This window comes from Chelonia mydas, chromosome 6 (genome assembly GCF_015237465.2).
Source record: "Chelonia mydas isolate rCheMyd1 chromosome 6, rCheMyd1.pri.v2, whole genome shotgun sequence".
NCBI classification, from domain to species: Eukaryota; Metazoa; Chordata; order Testudines; family Cheloniidae; genus Chelonia; species Chelonia mydas.
The window spans coordinates 52,609,348-52,627,516 of NC_051246.2; the positions used below are offsets into that span (position 1 = coordinate 52,609,348).

At 44.9% G+C, this 18,169-nt stretch overlaps 1 protein-coding gene across 2 annotated transcripts in view; it reads right to left on the minus strand.

Annotated features, from left to right (window-relative positions):
* The window catches only part of ABTB2 (ankyrin repeat and BTB domain containing 2), a 192,796-nt gene that overhangs the window by 2,166 nt on the left and 172,461 nt on the right, over window positions 1–18,169 (minus strand). For both annotated transcript variants that reach the window (XM_043548297.1, XM_007067964.4), the window contains 11 exons: window positions 16,901–16,990; window positions 16,349–16,450; window positions 12,501–12,597; window positions 10,882–11,017; window positions 8,676–8,902; window positions 7,535–7,713; window positions 6,485–6,590; window positions 6,268–6,370; window positions 5,129–5,219; window positions 3,057–3,125; window positions 680–793 (listed from right to left, as the gene is read on the minus strand). In XM_043548297.1, coding sequence (XP_043404232.1) covers window positions 680–793; window positions 3,057–3,125; window positions 5,129–5,219; window positions 6,268–6,370; window positions 6,485–6,590; window positions 7,535–7,713; window positions 8,676–8,902; window positions 10,882–11,017; window positions 12,501–12,597; window positions 16,349–16,450; window positions 16,901–16,990 — 1,314 coding nt within the window. The remainder of the gene's footprint in view (window positions 1–679; window positions 794–3,056; window positions 3,126–5,128; window positions 5,220–6,267; window positions 6,371–6,484; window positions 6,591–7,534; window positions 7,714–8,675; window positions 8,903–10,881; window positions 11,018–12,500; window positions 12,598–16,348; window positions 16,451–16,900; window positions 16,991–18,169) is intronic.

Below are 18,169 nucleotides of genomic sequence, written 5' to 3' on the forward strand. Positions count from 1 at the left end.
TAGTTACATCCACTTCAGCATCATCAGATAAGACACCACGACACTGGGGGAAAAGCAATGTACTTTATGCTCAACATTTAGAAGCTCCCAAAGGTTTGGGGATTCTTAACAGGAATAGAATTTTTTTATAAAAGTTACATAAGGAACTCAATTTACATTAGAAAATCAATTCCCCCCTGCCCCCCCCCCCCAAAAAATGGAATAGTTTCCCCTTGGCTGTTGGGAACCCAAACACAGCAGCCTTGGGCAAGTGCATGAGATTCCCATATTGAAACTGTCAGTCTGGTGTCACTGCACATAATGCAAAAAAGTAAACAAATATAAATAGAAATATAATAAATATTTAATGTTTATTTTACTTCCTAAATATTTTCTGATGTAATCTTTAGCAGCCTGCTTCTGCCTCTCTACGACATCCCAGACTCCTGCTGATTTCCAAGAATGCTGAACTGCTCTATGTTCCTAATGGTAACACACGTTGGGTCATTTATATTAAATTACAGATTGGATACAAACTCTCATTTTGCAAGCAAATTTAGTGCAGAATTGGCCCAGCCAGTGCATGCCTGCATCGTCTTGCATCATGACTCTTGTCCAAAATACCACACAGCAGCAAGCATGTGAAGTGCCTGTGTTCCTAGGCATTTGTGGGGTCTAAACAAGACAGCTCAGCCTTTACCTTTGCATATTTATAGATGTTAACAGAGCTCTCCATGCTGATGGTCTGGGCACATAAGATTTCACAGTGTCTTTGGAGGCCATCCAGTTGAAACAGGCTGGCAGCTGACAGCAGCTATTGGGACAAAAGAGAGATTTTTCAAAATCAAAGTGTGGCTGACTCCTGACTTATGGAAGGCAAATAAAAACATACATTCCTTCCTCAAAGGATCTTCTAACTCCTTCTCTTGAGGGCTAGCCCTCCTGTGAGAGCAGAAGGCCAATAAAGAAGAATACACATAGCATTTTCATTATTCTGAGTATAGCACTGAATGAAGGTGGTAAGCGCCTTCCTGCATTCTTAAATTTGTGCACCTCCTAGAAAAGTCAGAAGAGGGACACTTACTACATCCACTGGCAGCTGAATTCATCTTCCTTTTTGTTTAGGTGACTAGGGAACTGGAGACAGTCTATGACGGGGTGGCCAAATTTACTGACCTGCCGGGCCTCATATGACCATTTTCAGAAGTTCGAGAGCCAGGGTGCACCTACCAGGGCTTGAGGCTTCAGCGGGAGTGGGGCTGAAGTCCCAAGACACCCCTCCCCACTGCAAGGTAGAGGTCCTGAGCTCCTTTCTCCCCCCCCCCTCCCCATTCTGGTAAGTAGAGAATGGGGGAAGATGTGATGAGAAGCTGGAATATGAGTCAACAGTGGGCCCTTGTTGCCAAGAAGGCTAACAGCATTTTGAGCTATATAAGTAGGAGCATTGCCAGCAGATTGAGGGACATGATCATTCCCCTCTATTCGGCATTGGTGAGGCCTCATCTGGAGTGCTATGTCCAGTTTTGGGCCCCACTCTACAAGAAGGATGTGGAAAAATTGAAAAGAGTCCAGCGGAGGGCAACAAAAATTATTAGAGGTCTGAAACACATGACTTACTTATGAGAAGAGGCTGAGGGAACTGGGATTATTTAGTCTGCAGAAGAGAAGAATGAGGGGGGATTTGATAGCAGCCGTCAACTACCTGAAAGGAGGTTCCAAAGAGGATGGATCTAGACTGTGGTATATGAGAGAATGAGGAGTAATGGTCTCAAGTTGCAGTGGGGGAGGTTTAGGTTGGATATTAGGAAAAACTTTTTCACTAGGAGGATGGTGAAGCACTGGAATGGGTTACCTAGGGAGGTGGTGGAATCTCCTTCCTTAGAAGTTTTTAAGGTCAGACTTGACAAAGCCCTAGCTGGGATGATTTAGTAGGGGATTAGGTCCTGCTTTGAGCAGGGGGTTGGACTAGATGACCTCCTGAGGTCCCTTCCAACCCTGATATTCTATGATTCTATGTGTGGGACTCTGCATGCCATACATTAATGGTAAAAGAGCCATAGTTTGGCCACCCCTGGCCTATGAAGTCTTTTAATCTACCCTAGGCCTTCAGTGACCAAATATAGTTACTATCTGATGGCCTATGTGTCTGGCCTCAATCCAGTTCCTAGTGTACAGACCTCGTCATCATAAAAACCAGCACCACAACTGTCTCCATGATAGTAGTCTCAGTAGAGAGGCCTGGGACACTGAATTATCTTCTCACCCTTTGAAGTACTCCTTAAATGGCAGCATTGTTGTACATGTTCTATGCCCAAATACAAGGCTTGGCCCCTCACTAAGTTTGCTTAAAATGGGGACAGTAGAGGGAAATCTCTCTTTTATCTGCTGTGTTCTATTACACATTCCACATGGTCTATTTTCCTAGGGTAGGAATGATTCATATAGGAAGTTTCTGTCTATGTTTTGAACCCGCTCCCTGTTAATTTCATTTGGTGGCCCCTAGTTCTTGTGTTATGAGGAGGAATAAATAACACTTATTTACTTTCTCCACACCTGTCATGATTTTATAGACTTCTATCCCTCCCTTAGTCATCTCTTTTCCAAGCTGGAAAGTCCCAGTCTTATTAATCTCTCTTCATATGGAAGCTGTTCCATACCCCTAATCATTTTTGTTACCTTTTTCTGAACCTTTTCCAATTTCAGTATATCTTTTTTGAGATGGGGCAGCCACATCTACACACAGATCCCCTGGTTCTGCATAAGCCATCTGAAGTAGTAACTGCTTCCTATTTCAGATGACACAAACTTCCTGAGACCTAAAAACACATTCACCTTCCACAATTCCCTATTTTCTCCTAAAAGAACACTGGGTGTTTTAACACTTTTCTGTGTGCATAAAGCAGCCACATGACATGTCCCATAAAAACATTGGTAGCTGCTCTCATCTTTCCCAGCAGTCACTTGTCAAGCAGTATTGACTATGTGCTTTGAAAGCATCACCTCCTTTCAAAGCCCTAGCTTCTTTTGGCTTCCACGCCCCATCATCCCTGAGTGCATCTGGAAGAAAATGTTCTCACCTCTAGGATATCAGCTGTGGGGATTTCCATAGATTCTGTTCCTCCATAATATAAATACTGCATCAGCATCTGAAATGGGAAAAGGGCCAGGCCTGAAGCTTTTGTCAGTCAGGACACAGAGGAATTTAAATACCCATGCTGCCCTTAGGAAGCAAACAGAAATCACAGCTCCAGCTTCCCGTGGGTCTTGATAACAGCTTTGACATTTTCTAATGGGCTGGCTGTGGTGCTTTCCAATATTCTTTTCTTTTTCTGGCTTTGAGGGGGGCCACATCAAGGAATTTAGGCCAAGGGTGACAATGTGTCTCTGAGCAACGGCAAGGCCCCTGTAAAACTCTGCAGGGGGTCCTGTTTTTTGTAAAGCTTTGCAGGCTAGCTGCACCCAGGAGCTGCCAGGCAGTGAAATTGGTGGCAGGCTAGCTGAGTGCATATGCACCGTACAGCCTGCCAGATGGTGACACACTGCCCTCCCCCTAGAGCTTCCAATAAGCCTCCCCATATCACAAGTCTTTCAGCCGGGAGGTTTGGGGCCAGGAAAGAGAGGGGTTGTTTGGCTGAGGAGACAGACATGGGCAGCCCCCGTTTCCTCTCTCACCCTCCCATGCTCACCTCCCTACTGTTCCAAAACCAACCCCTTTGCACTCTCCTTCCCCATTCCCATTATCAGGGAACTGGTTTTTCACTTGAAAACCAAGGTCATCCCATTTACTACTATTTATATTGCAGTAGTGCCAAGCAGCTGCAGTCAGGGTCCCATCGTTCTAGATGCTGTACAATCATATAGCAAAACCTGATCCCTGTGCCTGCTGCTGAACAGAACCCAGGTCTCTTGAATCGCAGTCTTGTGCTTTACCCACTAGGCAAAACTGTCTCCCCTAAACAGTGAAAATGATACCACTTTTAGTAGGTAACCTCATGTCCTCTAAGAACGTGCCCCAAAGTCTCCTCACACATCCGCTCCCTCTCTATTTCGTTAGAAGGGCACCTTTAGTGGTCACTTCTTACGGCTTTCAGTGTATTATTTTTCAATCTACCACATTGTCCCAAGAGGCAAAATCTTCTCCCTTCCCCCTCTGGTTCTACGACACTACAAACACCACAGCCTGAAAATCATGCCTTGGAGCTTCTCGAATCACAAAACCCCATTCATCAAAGACCTTCTTCAAGCTATGTTAAGGAGACCTGCCTTAATACACTTTATTCTCTTCAGTCATGGGCCTGAGCTGCACAGCTTGGATGCAGACACTGCAATTGCTTTTCAATTCAAATACAAAATGTCGGAAACCCTCTTGGGATAGAGCAGTAGGGATGTTTCTGTGCTCAAATTATCCCCACTGGATGCGGAGATACTATGTGGTGATGACCATATAGAGACACTGTGAGGGAGAAAGCCAAGATGAGTCCTAAACACTTTAGTGAAACAGTTACAGACTTTCAGCTGTTCTGCACTTTCAGATTTCTCTATTCTGCACATTTCCTTCCTAATTTGAAATGCAGATCTGAAAACCTGGAACAATGCCTGACGATTGGATTTCACGGACCTGCTGGGTTTTTTTTTCTTTTTCTTTTTTTTTTTTTTAAACCTACCATCTCTTCATCATGAACGAACCTCCCTTAGGTCATTTAAATATGGAAACACCAACAAAAGTAATAGAGGAATTCTCAACATCAAGTCTTTAAAGAGAGCCCCACCGACTTCTGACCGTCTGATTTGAATTACTGGGCAGGTCTCCGGCTCTATCCAGGGTTCTTTTTTTACTTAACACAGCATGAAAATTGTGCCTGGGAACTTGCAGAAAACTACTCAAATAAAAGACCCTATTTGTCCTCCGTTATGAAGGAGATTGGCTGCCTTAAAAAAACCAAAATCCAATCGTATTCTTTTCAGAGCTAGGCCCAAGCTGGCAAGTTTGGATGCAGATCAGAACACACCTAAAAATGCAGAGACGTTTGAATCAGACCAATCGCAGTTATCATTTCTTTCTGACATTAAAACGTGTAGCCTTTGCTTCACAGTCAGTACAGGAGGAGACAAACAGTGCTCGTGGTAAGGGTGCGCATAATTTACATACCTTGAAAATACTGTATTTCATATCACCAATTTCAACAGTCTTACTGCCTTGGCTGTCTAGTTCTGGTTTATTGGTCATCAGGGTCTTAAACCTGAGAAAATGGAGACAGAAGTTTGCTTAATAGATTTTCTGTATTTTTGCCACTCTGCATCATCTTTGCTTGGGTTCGTCAGTAAACAAAGGGGAAATGGAGAATCTTAGTCCTAGTGTATTTGCATTTATACTTTATATTTTTCAAAACAAATAATCAACATGTTTAACAGCAACTAAACTGTAAACTTCGGAGAGCAAAATCTGTAAACTCCCCAGGACTGGATTCACTCCCATGTTACTGCAGTTTTAAGGTGCTCTAATTGCACTGAAATCCATGGCATTAGACTCCCATAAAACTGGAGCTGAATCAAATCCTGAGAATTGTACACTGCATTATTACTACTTTTAAAAGCAAATAACTGATCCTATAATAGGATCAACTGAACAATATCTCCGTGTAAGGAGCAAGAGCAAAATATATTGGGGATTCAGTGTATTTTGTAAAAAAAAAATCAAAGTACACAGTGCTAAGGAGCCACATTCTTTATACCTCCCTCACTTGCCTTTGCTTCTGGGGTGCAAGAGAGGACAGAATCTGGCCTTAACGCTTTTGCTGAGGACTTCCTTGGGTTAAGCAGGCTCCAGTAAGTACAGAGCTAGAATACCTGGCTCCTACACTGTCCTTCCCTCAGCCTTGGGGGTTAGAGGCAAGGAGGGGCGGGAAAGAAGTGGCCAGAGCAAGCTGCACTCCAGCTATGCTCAGCTGCTGGACAGTTCCTTAGTAAACATTAACCACTAGTGCATGTCAGAGCAGCCCCCTTGTTGTTCTAACCTGCATTGGGACTGGGTAGAAAATCAGGTCTGACCCCACTCCCTAATGATCTGAGCATAGGCAAAGAATCTGGCTCTAAAAGTTTTGTGGCGTGATCATGTAAACTCAAGAGAGCAGTCTTTACTCATGCCGGTAGCCCCATTGAGGCTACTGGTGATGAAGGGCTGCTCATTTGAGTAAGGGATTACAGGCCCCTGTCCTCCATCACTAATCTCCATTTAGCACAAATAACACAGTTGCAGTTAGTAGGTGTAGTTCATGGAGGCTGACTCACCTGTTGGAAGCAGTAACCAGCAGGACTTTGTGTGCGTAAAACAGCTTTCCTTCCACTAGAAAAGTTACATCAGACATTTCTTTATTGTTTAGAAAGTGAGGATCTGTTGGAAAAAAGATGGGACAGGGAAAAAAGTTTAAAATGCTGCAGCACGCCAAAGAGAAAACGCAAAACCACTGTGGAAACTGTCTCACTGAGATAAAGCTGAGTATCTCACCAAGCCGGGCCGGCAACGTCTTTTGTATTTCAGGAATGTTGGGTATAGGACTGCTGCCATAGCAGTGGGTGAAGATGGCTGCAAGCTGCTGGTTGATTGAATCATTCTGTAAGGAAGAAGGAATTTATATCATTAGTGCTTAAAAGTAGGCTCCACGAGCTGTAATAGTTTGCTTGCTGCTTATATAATAGGAATCTTCCTTTGCTGCTTTTAAGGACTACTCTGTCTATAAGGGCTCTGTGCAGAGCAGCCAACTCAAGACCTATGCACACAGGTGAATTTCACCACAAAAATATTCTCAGCAAGTTTATGGCACACATCTGTCAAGGAAAAAGAATTATTTTAAGAGAGCTCAATCCTTACACAGCAAATCTCCCCTGACTTCTACACAACAAAGTCCACAGCATGGCTTATCATCAGGAAACTCTGTTCCTAACATATCAGTTTGTTGCTTGGCTCTGCACTATTTTAAAGTTCAAATTTTGCATTAGTTTTTAACCATCCAGTCCCTCTCCCTGCTATCTCCAGGGAGTCTACAATGATATAGGCCCTGATCTTACTCCCACTGAAATCAATGCAAAAACTACCATTGAATTCAATGGAAGCATGGTCAGGCCAACTTTTAAAAGAAAGAAAAAAGATTGCTTTTCAATAACAGCTAATAATATTGTTCAGAAAATTCCAGGAAGGTAGATGAGATGCTACCGACGGTCTGAGCTCCCCAGTACTTTGCAGGTAATCCCTTTCGTTACTGTAAACTCACTCAGTTCCAAAAGCCAATCACTAAAGTGGGGTTTATACAAGGATTTCCATTAAAATAAGCATCTTTGACATGAAGGAAGCAAGTATTGGATCCCTCATGTCTTGATCCCTGGTAGTGCATTATTACATGAGCTTGGGTAAACACAGCCACGGCTGTCTGTACATCCATTATTCACTGGGGCCCTGACATGGGTTTACGTTGCTTCTAGTAAAAACAATAATCAAATAATCGTGAAACTCCTGGCTCAAAGGATTTGAACTTCATGTTGTTAAAAAATGAATGATTACTTTGCTGGTTTTGAGGATATCAAACATTAGCTGCAGCCCTTCGTTAACCAGCTCTTCGTTATAGTCCTCCTCCTTAATAGTGACAAACTCCCTTAAGAGGTTCTGCACGACTGAATAGCGAGACTGGTAGAAGGTTGTCCGTAATGACTCAATCCACACATGAAGCTTCCATGGGATTCCTGTAACCAGACACAAGGGAAAGTGAGTGGGGGGAGGGTAGTTGCTGAAATAGCAAGCAAGAGGGTATTTCCTCTCTTACTCTAATCATCATCCGCATTTAAGTGGCTCTTTTTATTTTGAAAGTGCTTTACAATTTACACAACTAATTTGACCTCCCAGCAAACCTGGAAAGCAACTGTACCACTATCCCCATTTTAAAGGTGAGGAAGCTGAGTCACTGAGGAAAGCTCAGGAAAGCGAAGTGACTTACCCATGGTCACAGAGAAAATTCGCGTCAGGACTAAAGATTAGAACTCAGGAGTTCCTGATTCTTGCCAAGCCTGCTACCCCTTTAACCTTCATTTCATCCACCGGTTTTCTCTGCAAGCATAGCAGCAATCTGAATTCTGCAGATTAGCTGCACCATTACAGCATACAGAATAGCCAATCTTATATAAACCCATTGTGATTGCTATAATTCAGTATTGCGGCATGTTTGTTCTGATGAGCTATCTTATTTAAACATGCACAATTCAAAGTCTTCAGTTGACTACCTTACAGGTGTAAGAATAGGTGCAAGCCGGGTCCTCAAATCCTATTCCTGGGCATTGACTGTCTCTGGTTTTGAGAGCTCAATTTGAGACACTTCAGAGGGGCCTGAGTTTTCAGATGTGCTGAGCACTCACAACTCTGACGGACTTCAAATGGAGTGGAGTGAAGGGATCAGCTGCTCCGATCTTCAGGTCCCAGGCTGTTCCAGAAATTGGGGCACTCTAAATCAGTGGGCCCTTTTGAATATGCAGCTGAGTGATCAGTAAGCAGTTTGATGTCATTTTCTATTTAAATTAGAGACTACCCTATTCCCCCATCAATGTCTGTCAGATCTGAACTTGATGGTGAAGGCCCTTCTCCTAGTGACCTGTAATCCCTGCTCTCGCAGAGACAGGTTATTAGGGTTCTAGCTACTTCAAACCTGCCTTACCAAGTACCCTGAGCTCCATGGTGATGTCCACGTAGCCATGCTCAGCACTGTAATACATGGCCTCCTGCAGGGCCTTCATCCTGGTTTTACACAGCCTGACCTGCCCCTCGATGGAGCTGTCCTGGCTGGAGGTGTCACTCTCCACTCCCTCAGCTAAAATCTCCTCCAGCGAGAGAACATCTCCCTTCGACTGCTGAGGCTGGGTCAGGAGCTTGCGCAGCACGTTTCTGTGGAGGAAAAAGAAGAGGAATTGCTCTTTAATAAATTAAAGGCCCACAAACCAGACAGACCAGGCAGGGTGATTTGGGCCCAGAAGTCCTGGAAGCCTGACTTAGTGACTCATTTCTTTCCAGAGATGAACCCTTCCTCCAGGGATGCTGGAACAATTTTTACAGGGGGATTGCTGAGAGCCATTGAACCAAATTGTAAACCTGGTATATAATGGAAACCCCTTCAAGCCAGGGAGTGCTGCAGCATGCCCCGCACCCCTAGTTCCAACACCTATGCCTTCCTCCTCCCCCCAGAGATGGAGCTGGGTTCCTCTAATGATTGCCTTCCTCCTCCCCCCAGAGATGGAGCTGGGTTCCTCTAATGATTGCCTTCCTCCTCCCCCCAGAGATGGAGCTGGGTTCCTCTAATGATTGGGTCTTTAAACATTATTATGGCAGTTTAGTCAGGACTGGTTTCATCAAATCCTGTGAGTGTTTGCTTTGTGTGGCTGGCAGACCAGCAATACTAGCAATGGCTTGCCCCTGTCCAACACCAGAGGGTCCCATTTAGAATTCCTGGGTCCTTGGTTTTCCTACAGATGTGAGAAGCCTTAAGGGACAGATGTTGGCTATCCAAGACAATTAGGCCAACATAAGATGTTGTGCTGAATTGCCACTAGCTGGCGCTCTCAGTGCACAAAGAACTGGATTTTACCCTTTCTGCATGAATTGATACTACATAATCTCATGCCTTCTGATCACCCTCCCGCAAAAATCATCCAGAAATAGGAGGCTTAACTTCATTATTTGCATGGTAAGAACATGTTATAGAAAGAGGACTCTTACTGTGGCACAATTAACCCATCGGATGCTTTACCATAAGACATTGCACAATCAAGGATGTTAACACTGAAAAGATAAGGTGCAACATTTCACACTTCACAAGCTCTTGAGTCATGGGAAGTAGCATTAGGAAAATGTTTGTCGGTATAACTACATCACTGTAGTTCCTGGGGAGCCAAGTCTTAATGCAGACATGCTGCACCAATATAAAGTGGGGTTTACATTGTTATGATTCAATTTGGTAAGTTACCAGTATGCGCTGCATTGATGTAAGCCCAGTTGTACACTGCTGCAGCACATCTAGGTTAAGGGTTTGGAATTGGTGTAACTATATCAATGTGGTTACACCAAAACTAATTTTTCTGATGGAGACTGGGCTAGAATGATTTCCGGATCAGTTTACAGATAATGAAATGTTATTTCTAAATACCAACCCTGCAAACACAGCCTGGAATGGAAGAGCCAAGCTGTTTTTTTTCTGATTCACACATCATCTGTATTAAAGTTTCTGCAGACCTAATTCTGCCCCAGGTTGCACCTCGGGAACCCCACTGCCTTTAAATTCTGCCTCCAGTTATACATGTGCAACCCACATCTTCGGAATTGTGCCCTGCAGTTGGAACTTAACAATTCTGTTGTTGCTGCCTGACCCAGAAACAAATCCAGCTCCTTCTCTCCTAGCTATGGTGGCTCTGTAGTGCTGCTAACAGGTGTGAAAAAAGCAGAAGAAAAACTTATTTGCTGACTTTAGTGACTAAAATATAGATCTGCAAACCCTGCGGGATTGCATCTGTTGAATAAGAAGGTGCCAATTTTACACAGTTATTCTGGGAATAGAACCACTCAAAGTGATAATTACTTTCCAATGCATCCCTTCAAAAGTCAGTGCAGGGTATGGCCACACTGGAGTCAGAATAATGCTAGTGACTCTACTGCATTAAAACATGGCTGTTGCCGGGAGGGTTCTAGCAACACTTCCTAGACCAGCGTGGATAGGGATTTTTGGTCTGGGAATTGTGATGTAAAGCCATGCTACAGCCTGTGTGCGATGCGGGTAGCCTACAACAAGAGAAATGAACTTGTACAACAATTGTATACGAATCCCCGCACTGAGAGGGTCTTCAATTTAAGGCTGATTTTGAACAGAGGTTTACCTGTGCCCATGTGCGGCTGAGTGACTAAAGCAGTTCATGTCTTCGTGAAGCGATGAGGACATCCCATTGACTTCCAGCATACTCAGGAGGGGGTCTGCGCCCCTACTCAGTAACAAACTGACCAGCTCATAGTTCCCTAAGAATTGGCAGAAAAGTAATGATAATTCCATTTTCCAGCATCCTTTAAAAGGCACTTCTATAGCACCCCACAAGTGTTAATTAAGCCTCACAACACCCCTGAGAGGGAGACAAATATTATTACCCCCATTTTACAGATGGAGGAAACTGAGACAAAAAGAGGCTAAGTTTGCCCAGTGCCACACAACTAGTTAGGGGCAGAGCTCAGAAGAGAACCCAGGAGTTCTGGCACCCAGTCCTGTATTCTATTTGAAGCACAGGCACATCTTTATGTATAAATGGGGGGGGGGTGAGGGGGAAGGGAGGTATATTTTACTATATTTTTAAAAAGTTACATTTCCCTCATGTGTTTCAACATCTTGAATTCAAACTACATTACAAGCAGATGTACATGCATCTGGCTTCAATATGGACAGATTCTCAGTTGTCAGCTCCTGCTGAGTGTAGCTAAAAGGGGGTCCAAAAGGGAATCTGGGGGCTGCTCTAACTGTTCTAGCTGGCTATGGCCCGCAAGGGGTCATCCTGCAGCCGTAGATAACTGGAGCAACATGCATTCCAGCCACCCTCCATCCCCGCTGCCAGAGGCTGCAGGGAGTGGTGGTGGGAGAGCCAGCTACAACAGTTTTGGGGACAACCTTCTGCTCCCTTTATGCCATTGGGATGGCACAAAAAGAGCAAACCAGAGAATCCATCCCATAATAATCAGACTTCAAATGATGGAGAAAGAACAGAGGAAAACCAAAATGGTAGGCTGCAGGTGACGGAGAAGAATAATGATCTTTGAGCTGGCACAGGTGAGTCCTTATATGCCATGTAAGCCCCCGACGTGGCACCTGCTTGGAGAACAGGCTCAAGATGTTGTTTCTTTTTTTAACGAATGAGATAAAACAAAGATCTTTGTACAACCTAAGATGGTTTTTCCCAGTGTGACTCTTGGGCTGATGAAAGGTGTTAGTCTGACAGCCTTGGAGGCTGTTCAGCTCCAGGAGAGGCAGAGGATGTCCAGAGGACAGTGGCAACCTAACTTTCCCAATGCTGCCCCATGCACGCACTATGAGTGAAAGCACACTGCAGTCCCACTCAGCACTTGGCTTCCCTGCTGAGGCTGTTGGCAGGAAGTGATAATTAGTGACAGTGGTAAATGTGGACTGAGCTGACGCGCAGCAGCACATTTCAGGTTGGTCACCAAACAGCAGATGGCAACAGGTCTCAGATACTGTTAACCTAGGCTAGGCTTCCACTAGTGATTTAGGCATGAAAAAAGTACTGTATCCCATTATCTAACCCCCGGAAGCTACCTACTCCCCCACCAGTTTGAAATTTTCATTACACCTTTCATTGTTAATTGGCTTAAAGTACAATGCAAAGTAAATCCCAAGTCATATAACTAAAACCTGAACATCTGACCCATACTTCTATACTTCTGCCATAGTTTTCCTGTGATCTTGGGAGTGAGAACGTAAGCATCTTATTTGACTCACCTGCCGCTGAAGCCAGTTGAAGTGGGGTCTCAGCATAATTGTCCTCACCGCTGTTAACTGCGGAGCCCTCAACATGGGCACCGGCATCCAAGAGCAGCTGCAAAAGACCAATCAGAGACAAGAAGTTCAGAACCGAGCAGTTCAGAAAGACACAACAGAAGAGCCTGTGTGTTGGGAGGGAAACCCATTAGGTCCGTAGCAAAGGGTGAAAAACACAAAGGGAGCTCAGCAAAAACTAAAGGAAAAATATCCATCGCAAGGCAAACTCACCTCTCACATGCATCTGTTTGTTGCCTGAGTCTGGGACTGAAGCCTAGGGGCTCATGGCTAACATCTCTTTAGGGATTTATTTATTCTTCTCTCTTTACTGTTCTTGTTTTTTTTGTTTTTGTTATACTCAGTCTAGTTCTGGTGAAAGGTATCAGGTGGACAGGAGACTAAAGCCCCCTATTTATTGTATCCCAGTGGGCACATTTTCATCTGATCTCCAGACTCAAAAGGGTTCGATGCTTTTGCAGTGTGGGAAATCCCTGCCATTTGGTTACATGCTGTGCAGGAAGCAGACAAGATGGCTAACGGAATTTGCCACAAGAGCCAAACTGCTCTGCCAGAACCTTAGGCCCTGCAAATTCTGGATGACAAGACTCCTCGGGCTTCCCTGACTTGCCACCCGCGAAGCCTAATCCTCCTTCGGGGCACAAACTGTATCTTTACTTTGGCCAGGGAGTTAACCAGCCCCCACCCTGGGGGAACTCTTTGCAGGCAGACTGGCGCTAAGCCAGCAGTAACTGGCCATGGAGGAGTGGGGACAATATCCTTTTCAAACATTTGAAGTAGCAAAAAGTAACAAAGTCACATTGACACCATCATGTGGAGCGGGGTCAACTGGCAGGAAATGGAGGTGACTTAGCTGTAACTGAAAGTTCTTTGAGATGTGTCATCCCTAGCTGCATTTGACACGTGGTGCCCATGCGTGTAAATTCTAAAAAGCAGTGTCCATTGGCCTGCACACACGCAGTCATTCACCTTGGGCTCCAGACTGAGGGCATAAGAGGCAGTGTGGGCCGATGCCTCTCCAGTTCCTCCTTGTACCGCAAATCTAGTAAGATCCAAAGCAGAGGGGATGGAGGGCAGATAGGGACCACGCATCTCAAAGAATTTCCAGTTGCTGGTAAGTAACCTCCATTTCTTTTTCAAGTGCTGGTCCCTATGTGTATTCCACATGTGCGTGATTGACAAGCAGTACTCAGACTGGAGTGGGGGTGCAAGAAAGATGCTTGAATTATTGCAGTTCCCACTACTGGGTCTGCACTGGAGGTTTAAACTAGTGTGTAGTGTTTAGTGAAGGTGTGAATGGAATTCCAGATAGCTGCCTGCCTATGTCCAGTAATGGTATTTCGTCCACTGATGCTGTAGAGGCAGTTTGTGCTCTGGTGGAGTATGCCCTTACCCCGTCAGGTGGAGGGATGTGCACTAGTTGGTAGCATGTGATGATGCACCCAGAAATCCATTTAGAGATCCTGTGAGACAATATAGCTTGTCCTTACAACCTCTAAGTTATGGCAAGATAGGGGGTGAGGTCCCAGGGGGCGGTTAGGGGCGGGGGTCCCTGGAGGGGGCAGTCAGGGGACAAGGAGCAGGGGGAGTTGGATGGGTCCGGGGTTCTGAGAGGGGCAGTCAGGGGACGGAAAGTGGGAGGGGGTGGGGGCCAGGCTGTTTGCGGAGGCACAGCCTTCCCTACCCAGCCCTCCATACTGTTTTGGTACCCTGATGTGGCCCTCGGGCCAAAAAGTCTGCCCACCCCTGACTTAGAGTACAAGGATAAAAGCTGGAGAAATCCGTGGACACAGGGATTCTGACACAGGCCATGTGGTGGTAAGAGGGAACTGGAGAGGCGATGGCCTGCGCATGGCTCGTATGCCCTCGGTCGGGAGCATGAGGTGAACTACTGTATAAGTGCAGGCCAGTGGACACTGCTTGTTAGAATTGCCAGACTCGGGCACACGTGGACCCACTTGGGAAATACACATAGGGAGCGGCACTTGAAGAAGAACCCTTCATTTATAAGAACAACTAAGCAGGTCTGGGCATTTGTATTTCCAGGCAGGGGCAGACACCCTGTTGACCATGCATAGCCATAGAGGGCAGCTAGTTGGGATTCTTTCCTCTGGGAAAACCACTGCTCCTCTGCTGGACAGAGTCACAATCATCCAGCTATATGGCATAAGCCTTATCCTGCTGCTAGTTGATGGAGAGCCTCCTTTTAATTCACATGGCAAGAACCTGTGCTTTTGGAGCAGGAGGATCTGGGTTCTATTCTTGCTGCTGGTATGGCATGCATTTCTGAGCAGCCATAGTATGCAGCACAGTGACAATCATGGAGCCCTAGGTGGTCACCAATTTATTACATCCCTTGCCTCGGCACAGACTGGATGTATGATTGTGCCTGGTAATTTCACATTTACATTTTCAGCATAATATTGCTGGTGGAGGACAATGACTTTTTCTACTTACTAATTTATTTCTCCCTTGATGGAGAAGCAAGATATGGCAAATCCAGTCATGGATATCAAGAAAGAGGCAATTCCACTGGGCTTCACTACATTCAGAGAAAGCGGAGATAGGACTCTTTCAGTGATGATCATTGTAGGGAAGGTTTTGACATTAGATTTAGAAGTTTAAATACTTAAAACATCTAAGTGAATAAACACTTGCTGCAGGCAACATAATACGGCCCAGAGGAGCAGAAGGCTCAGTTCAGTCCAAGGAGCCTTGTTGATGTATTTCTCAGCACTGTCTCCTGAGAGTATCACATGTATTATCTCACATGTAAATTAAAATTGTACAACCTTTGAAATGTAAAGAGTGCACTGGCAACTTGCCAAGGACATGAAGGAGGAATCTAATTTGCATTTACATTTGCATACATTTGTAAAACCAAATATAAAAAAAACCCCACATTAGCTTATAGTTGTGTCTTCCTTGAGAGCTGAATAGAAATTGCTTATTGCCTCACCAGCAGCTGAAAACCTCCTGTGGACCAGTTTTGAACTCACCCTGAAGTTAGAGAGAGCGGGTGGGTACATTGGAGGGCTCCACAAGGCACCCCTGGCATCCAATTCTGCATGCCCTCTGTGTGAATTCAGCAGAAAGACTGGCAATGAGCATGCGCAGAGCTTGCAGGAAGGGAATCCAAATGTACCTAGTGAGCAAAGGAGTGGCTGGATGTAGCAGCACTCCCACTGATGATACATTCAGAACCCATTCTAGGAGAGTCACAGCTTTCAGGGCTGGAGCATGCAAAGGGAGCACAGGGTGCTCTTCTCTCAGGAGCGGGCTTTTAAGCAGGAATGGACCGGCAACTCAATTTTTGCACCTATAAAAAGTATCCAGGCCATAGCTATTACTTTCAAGAAACATGCTGACCAAGCACTCTGCCCATACTTGGACACACTCCCCTGAAAGCACCAGCTCACCAGACACCATTGTTAGTGGCTGATCCACATTGTTTTGAGGCCAGAAAAACTTAAGACATTAATATACAAATAGTAATTAGAAGAAAGAATAAGAATTTGTAGAATGTTTCATTGTCAAAGCCTTTCCAGAGCTTAACGAATCAACCCCCACCAACACTGTAAGGCATGTCACATTCCCCTCATTTTACAAGTACATGGATAATCAGTGATTTTAAAAAGACCAAAGCAACAAAGGGAACCCAGTTCTGAGCTTGGTTTAAAAGCTAGGAGGTCCTGGCTCCCTGCCCTGTGCTCAGAGAAATAGATCACCCCTCATTCTCAATGTATATTTTAAGGATTCATCACAACTGTGTCTCCCTCCCCTTTGCTTACCTGAACTACAGAAATGTGTCCATGTAGCACAGCAAAGGTGAGCGCAGTCCAGTGCCGGCTGTCGGGATGGACTGAGGGATATCGGGGATTGCTGCCAGGAACCTGGGAACACGAAAAGCTCAGTTATTGACCATAGCAGTCTCTGTCTCTCTCCCATATTCTTCAGACTCTACTGTAATTGACATTTCCCTGGGGAATAACAATCCCTGGTAGTGACAGACTGACACCATTCAGAGAGTGCTGCCCGGGCTAATCATTGTGTTCTCTCGTCTGGGCTTCTCTAATGTGCCTATTGATTTCCCTTAGTGGCAGCTCTTTCCAAAAGGAGACCTTTTTTGCTCCCTATGTCAATCATTATTTCAGCCACTGCGCACTCCAAGGGGCTTTGGGCTTTATTTCTCCCAAAACCTTGAAACAATGAGCTCTGAAAGTAAGTCTGGTGTACAAACTCCACAAGCTGGAGCTTTTGGTTGCTGGGAGAGATTTCATAACCGATCCTGCTTATTTACAAGTCAAAGATGAGCAGGTTTTCTGGTTTTGGCCCTTACTTACTGGTATATCCAAATTTGCTCCAGCATCAATCAGCATCTGGACCATGGCTTCATCTCCAGCAGCACAGGCATACATTAGTGGGGTCACGCCCTTCAGGAAGAAAAGTCAGCAACAGTTAGCCTGTATCTACAGGCCTCACAGCAGAGAGTCCATCGGCCAAAGGGGCTGATGGAACTGGGTCTGCAATATAGGTGTGTGTGTGTGTGTGTGTGTGTATTTATATATATATATATATATAAATAATGTGCAGTGTGTGATATACATACAATGTGTGCATGTGTGCACAGGGGATGTATATGCATTTGTGATTTCTGCGTGCTGCGGGGGAAATCAAGACATTAAAATAGGAATGTGACATGTCCTACATTGAATAAAGAGCAGATGAGCTAGCAATCATTTTAAATGGGTTATTTAAAATCCTAAACTTTGCACTGAGCCATGTTTTTAGAGGCAGCCCCTTTCCTAAGGCTGCAGGAAAGGAACAGAGCTCCTTGCATCCTCCTTGGCCAGGGGAACTTAAGCAGAAACAAACACAGAGAAGTTTACTTGGCAAACACGATCTCCATTGGCAAAACAATATTTGTTAAAGTATTTCAGCACTGATAGAACATTTCTACCCATAAAATCTCTCTCTCTTGCTTTCTCTCTGTTTAAACAATGACCAGCCAGAGATTACCCATGAGCTAGACCGGCCGTATTTACAAACAAATCACTCCAGAAATAGCCAAGCCAAGTAAATGGCCAAAATGCTTTCATGAAGAAATAGATTGAAGCTCACGTCTCAGGTTCTTTCACTTTTCATTCTCTGGGTTTTTTAAATTTTATTTTATTTGACTGAATTTTTCACAAAGGGGCATCTCTGCACTAATCAAACAATAATCTAGCCTCATTCTTACAAAGGGGCCTGAATCAAACCCTGGATCCAAATGCCAGGTGTGGAGTTTGGATCCCACACATGCTGCTCAAGCTTCTCTCTGAAAAGGCCAGAATCTGAGTGCCCCCCCAGACCTGGGACAGTTCTGATCCGAAGCTGGAACTGCCTTCTCTGGGAATGCTTGGAGCTGGGGTTTGGCTTTGACGCAGGCACATGACAAGGGTAGGAAATTCAGCTGTAGATTCAGAGTTAGAGCTGTGGTTTAGGTTCTGGGCCATCTCTATTTGTAACTAGTACTCTGCCAAACTCGGGGATTCAATTCTAAGGGGTTTGTATAACTCCATCTTTCCATTTGAGTCATGGGCCTTTTGCACTCCCCGCCCCACAAGTTTTAA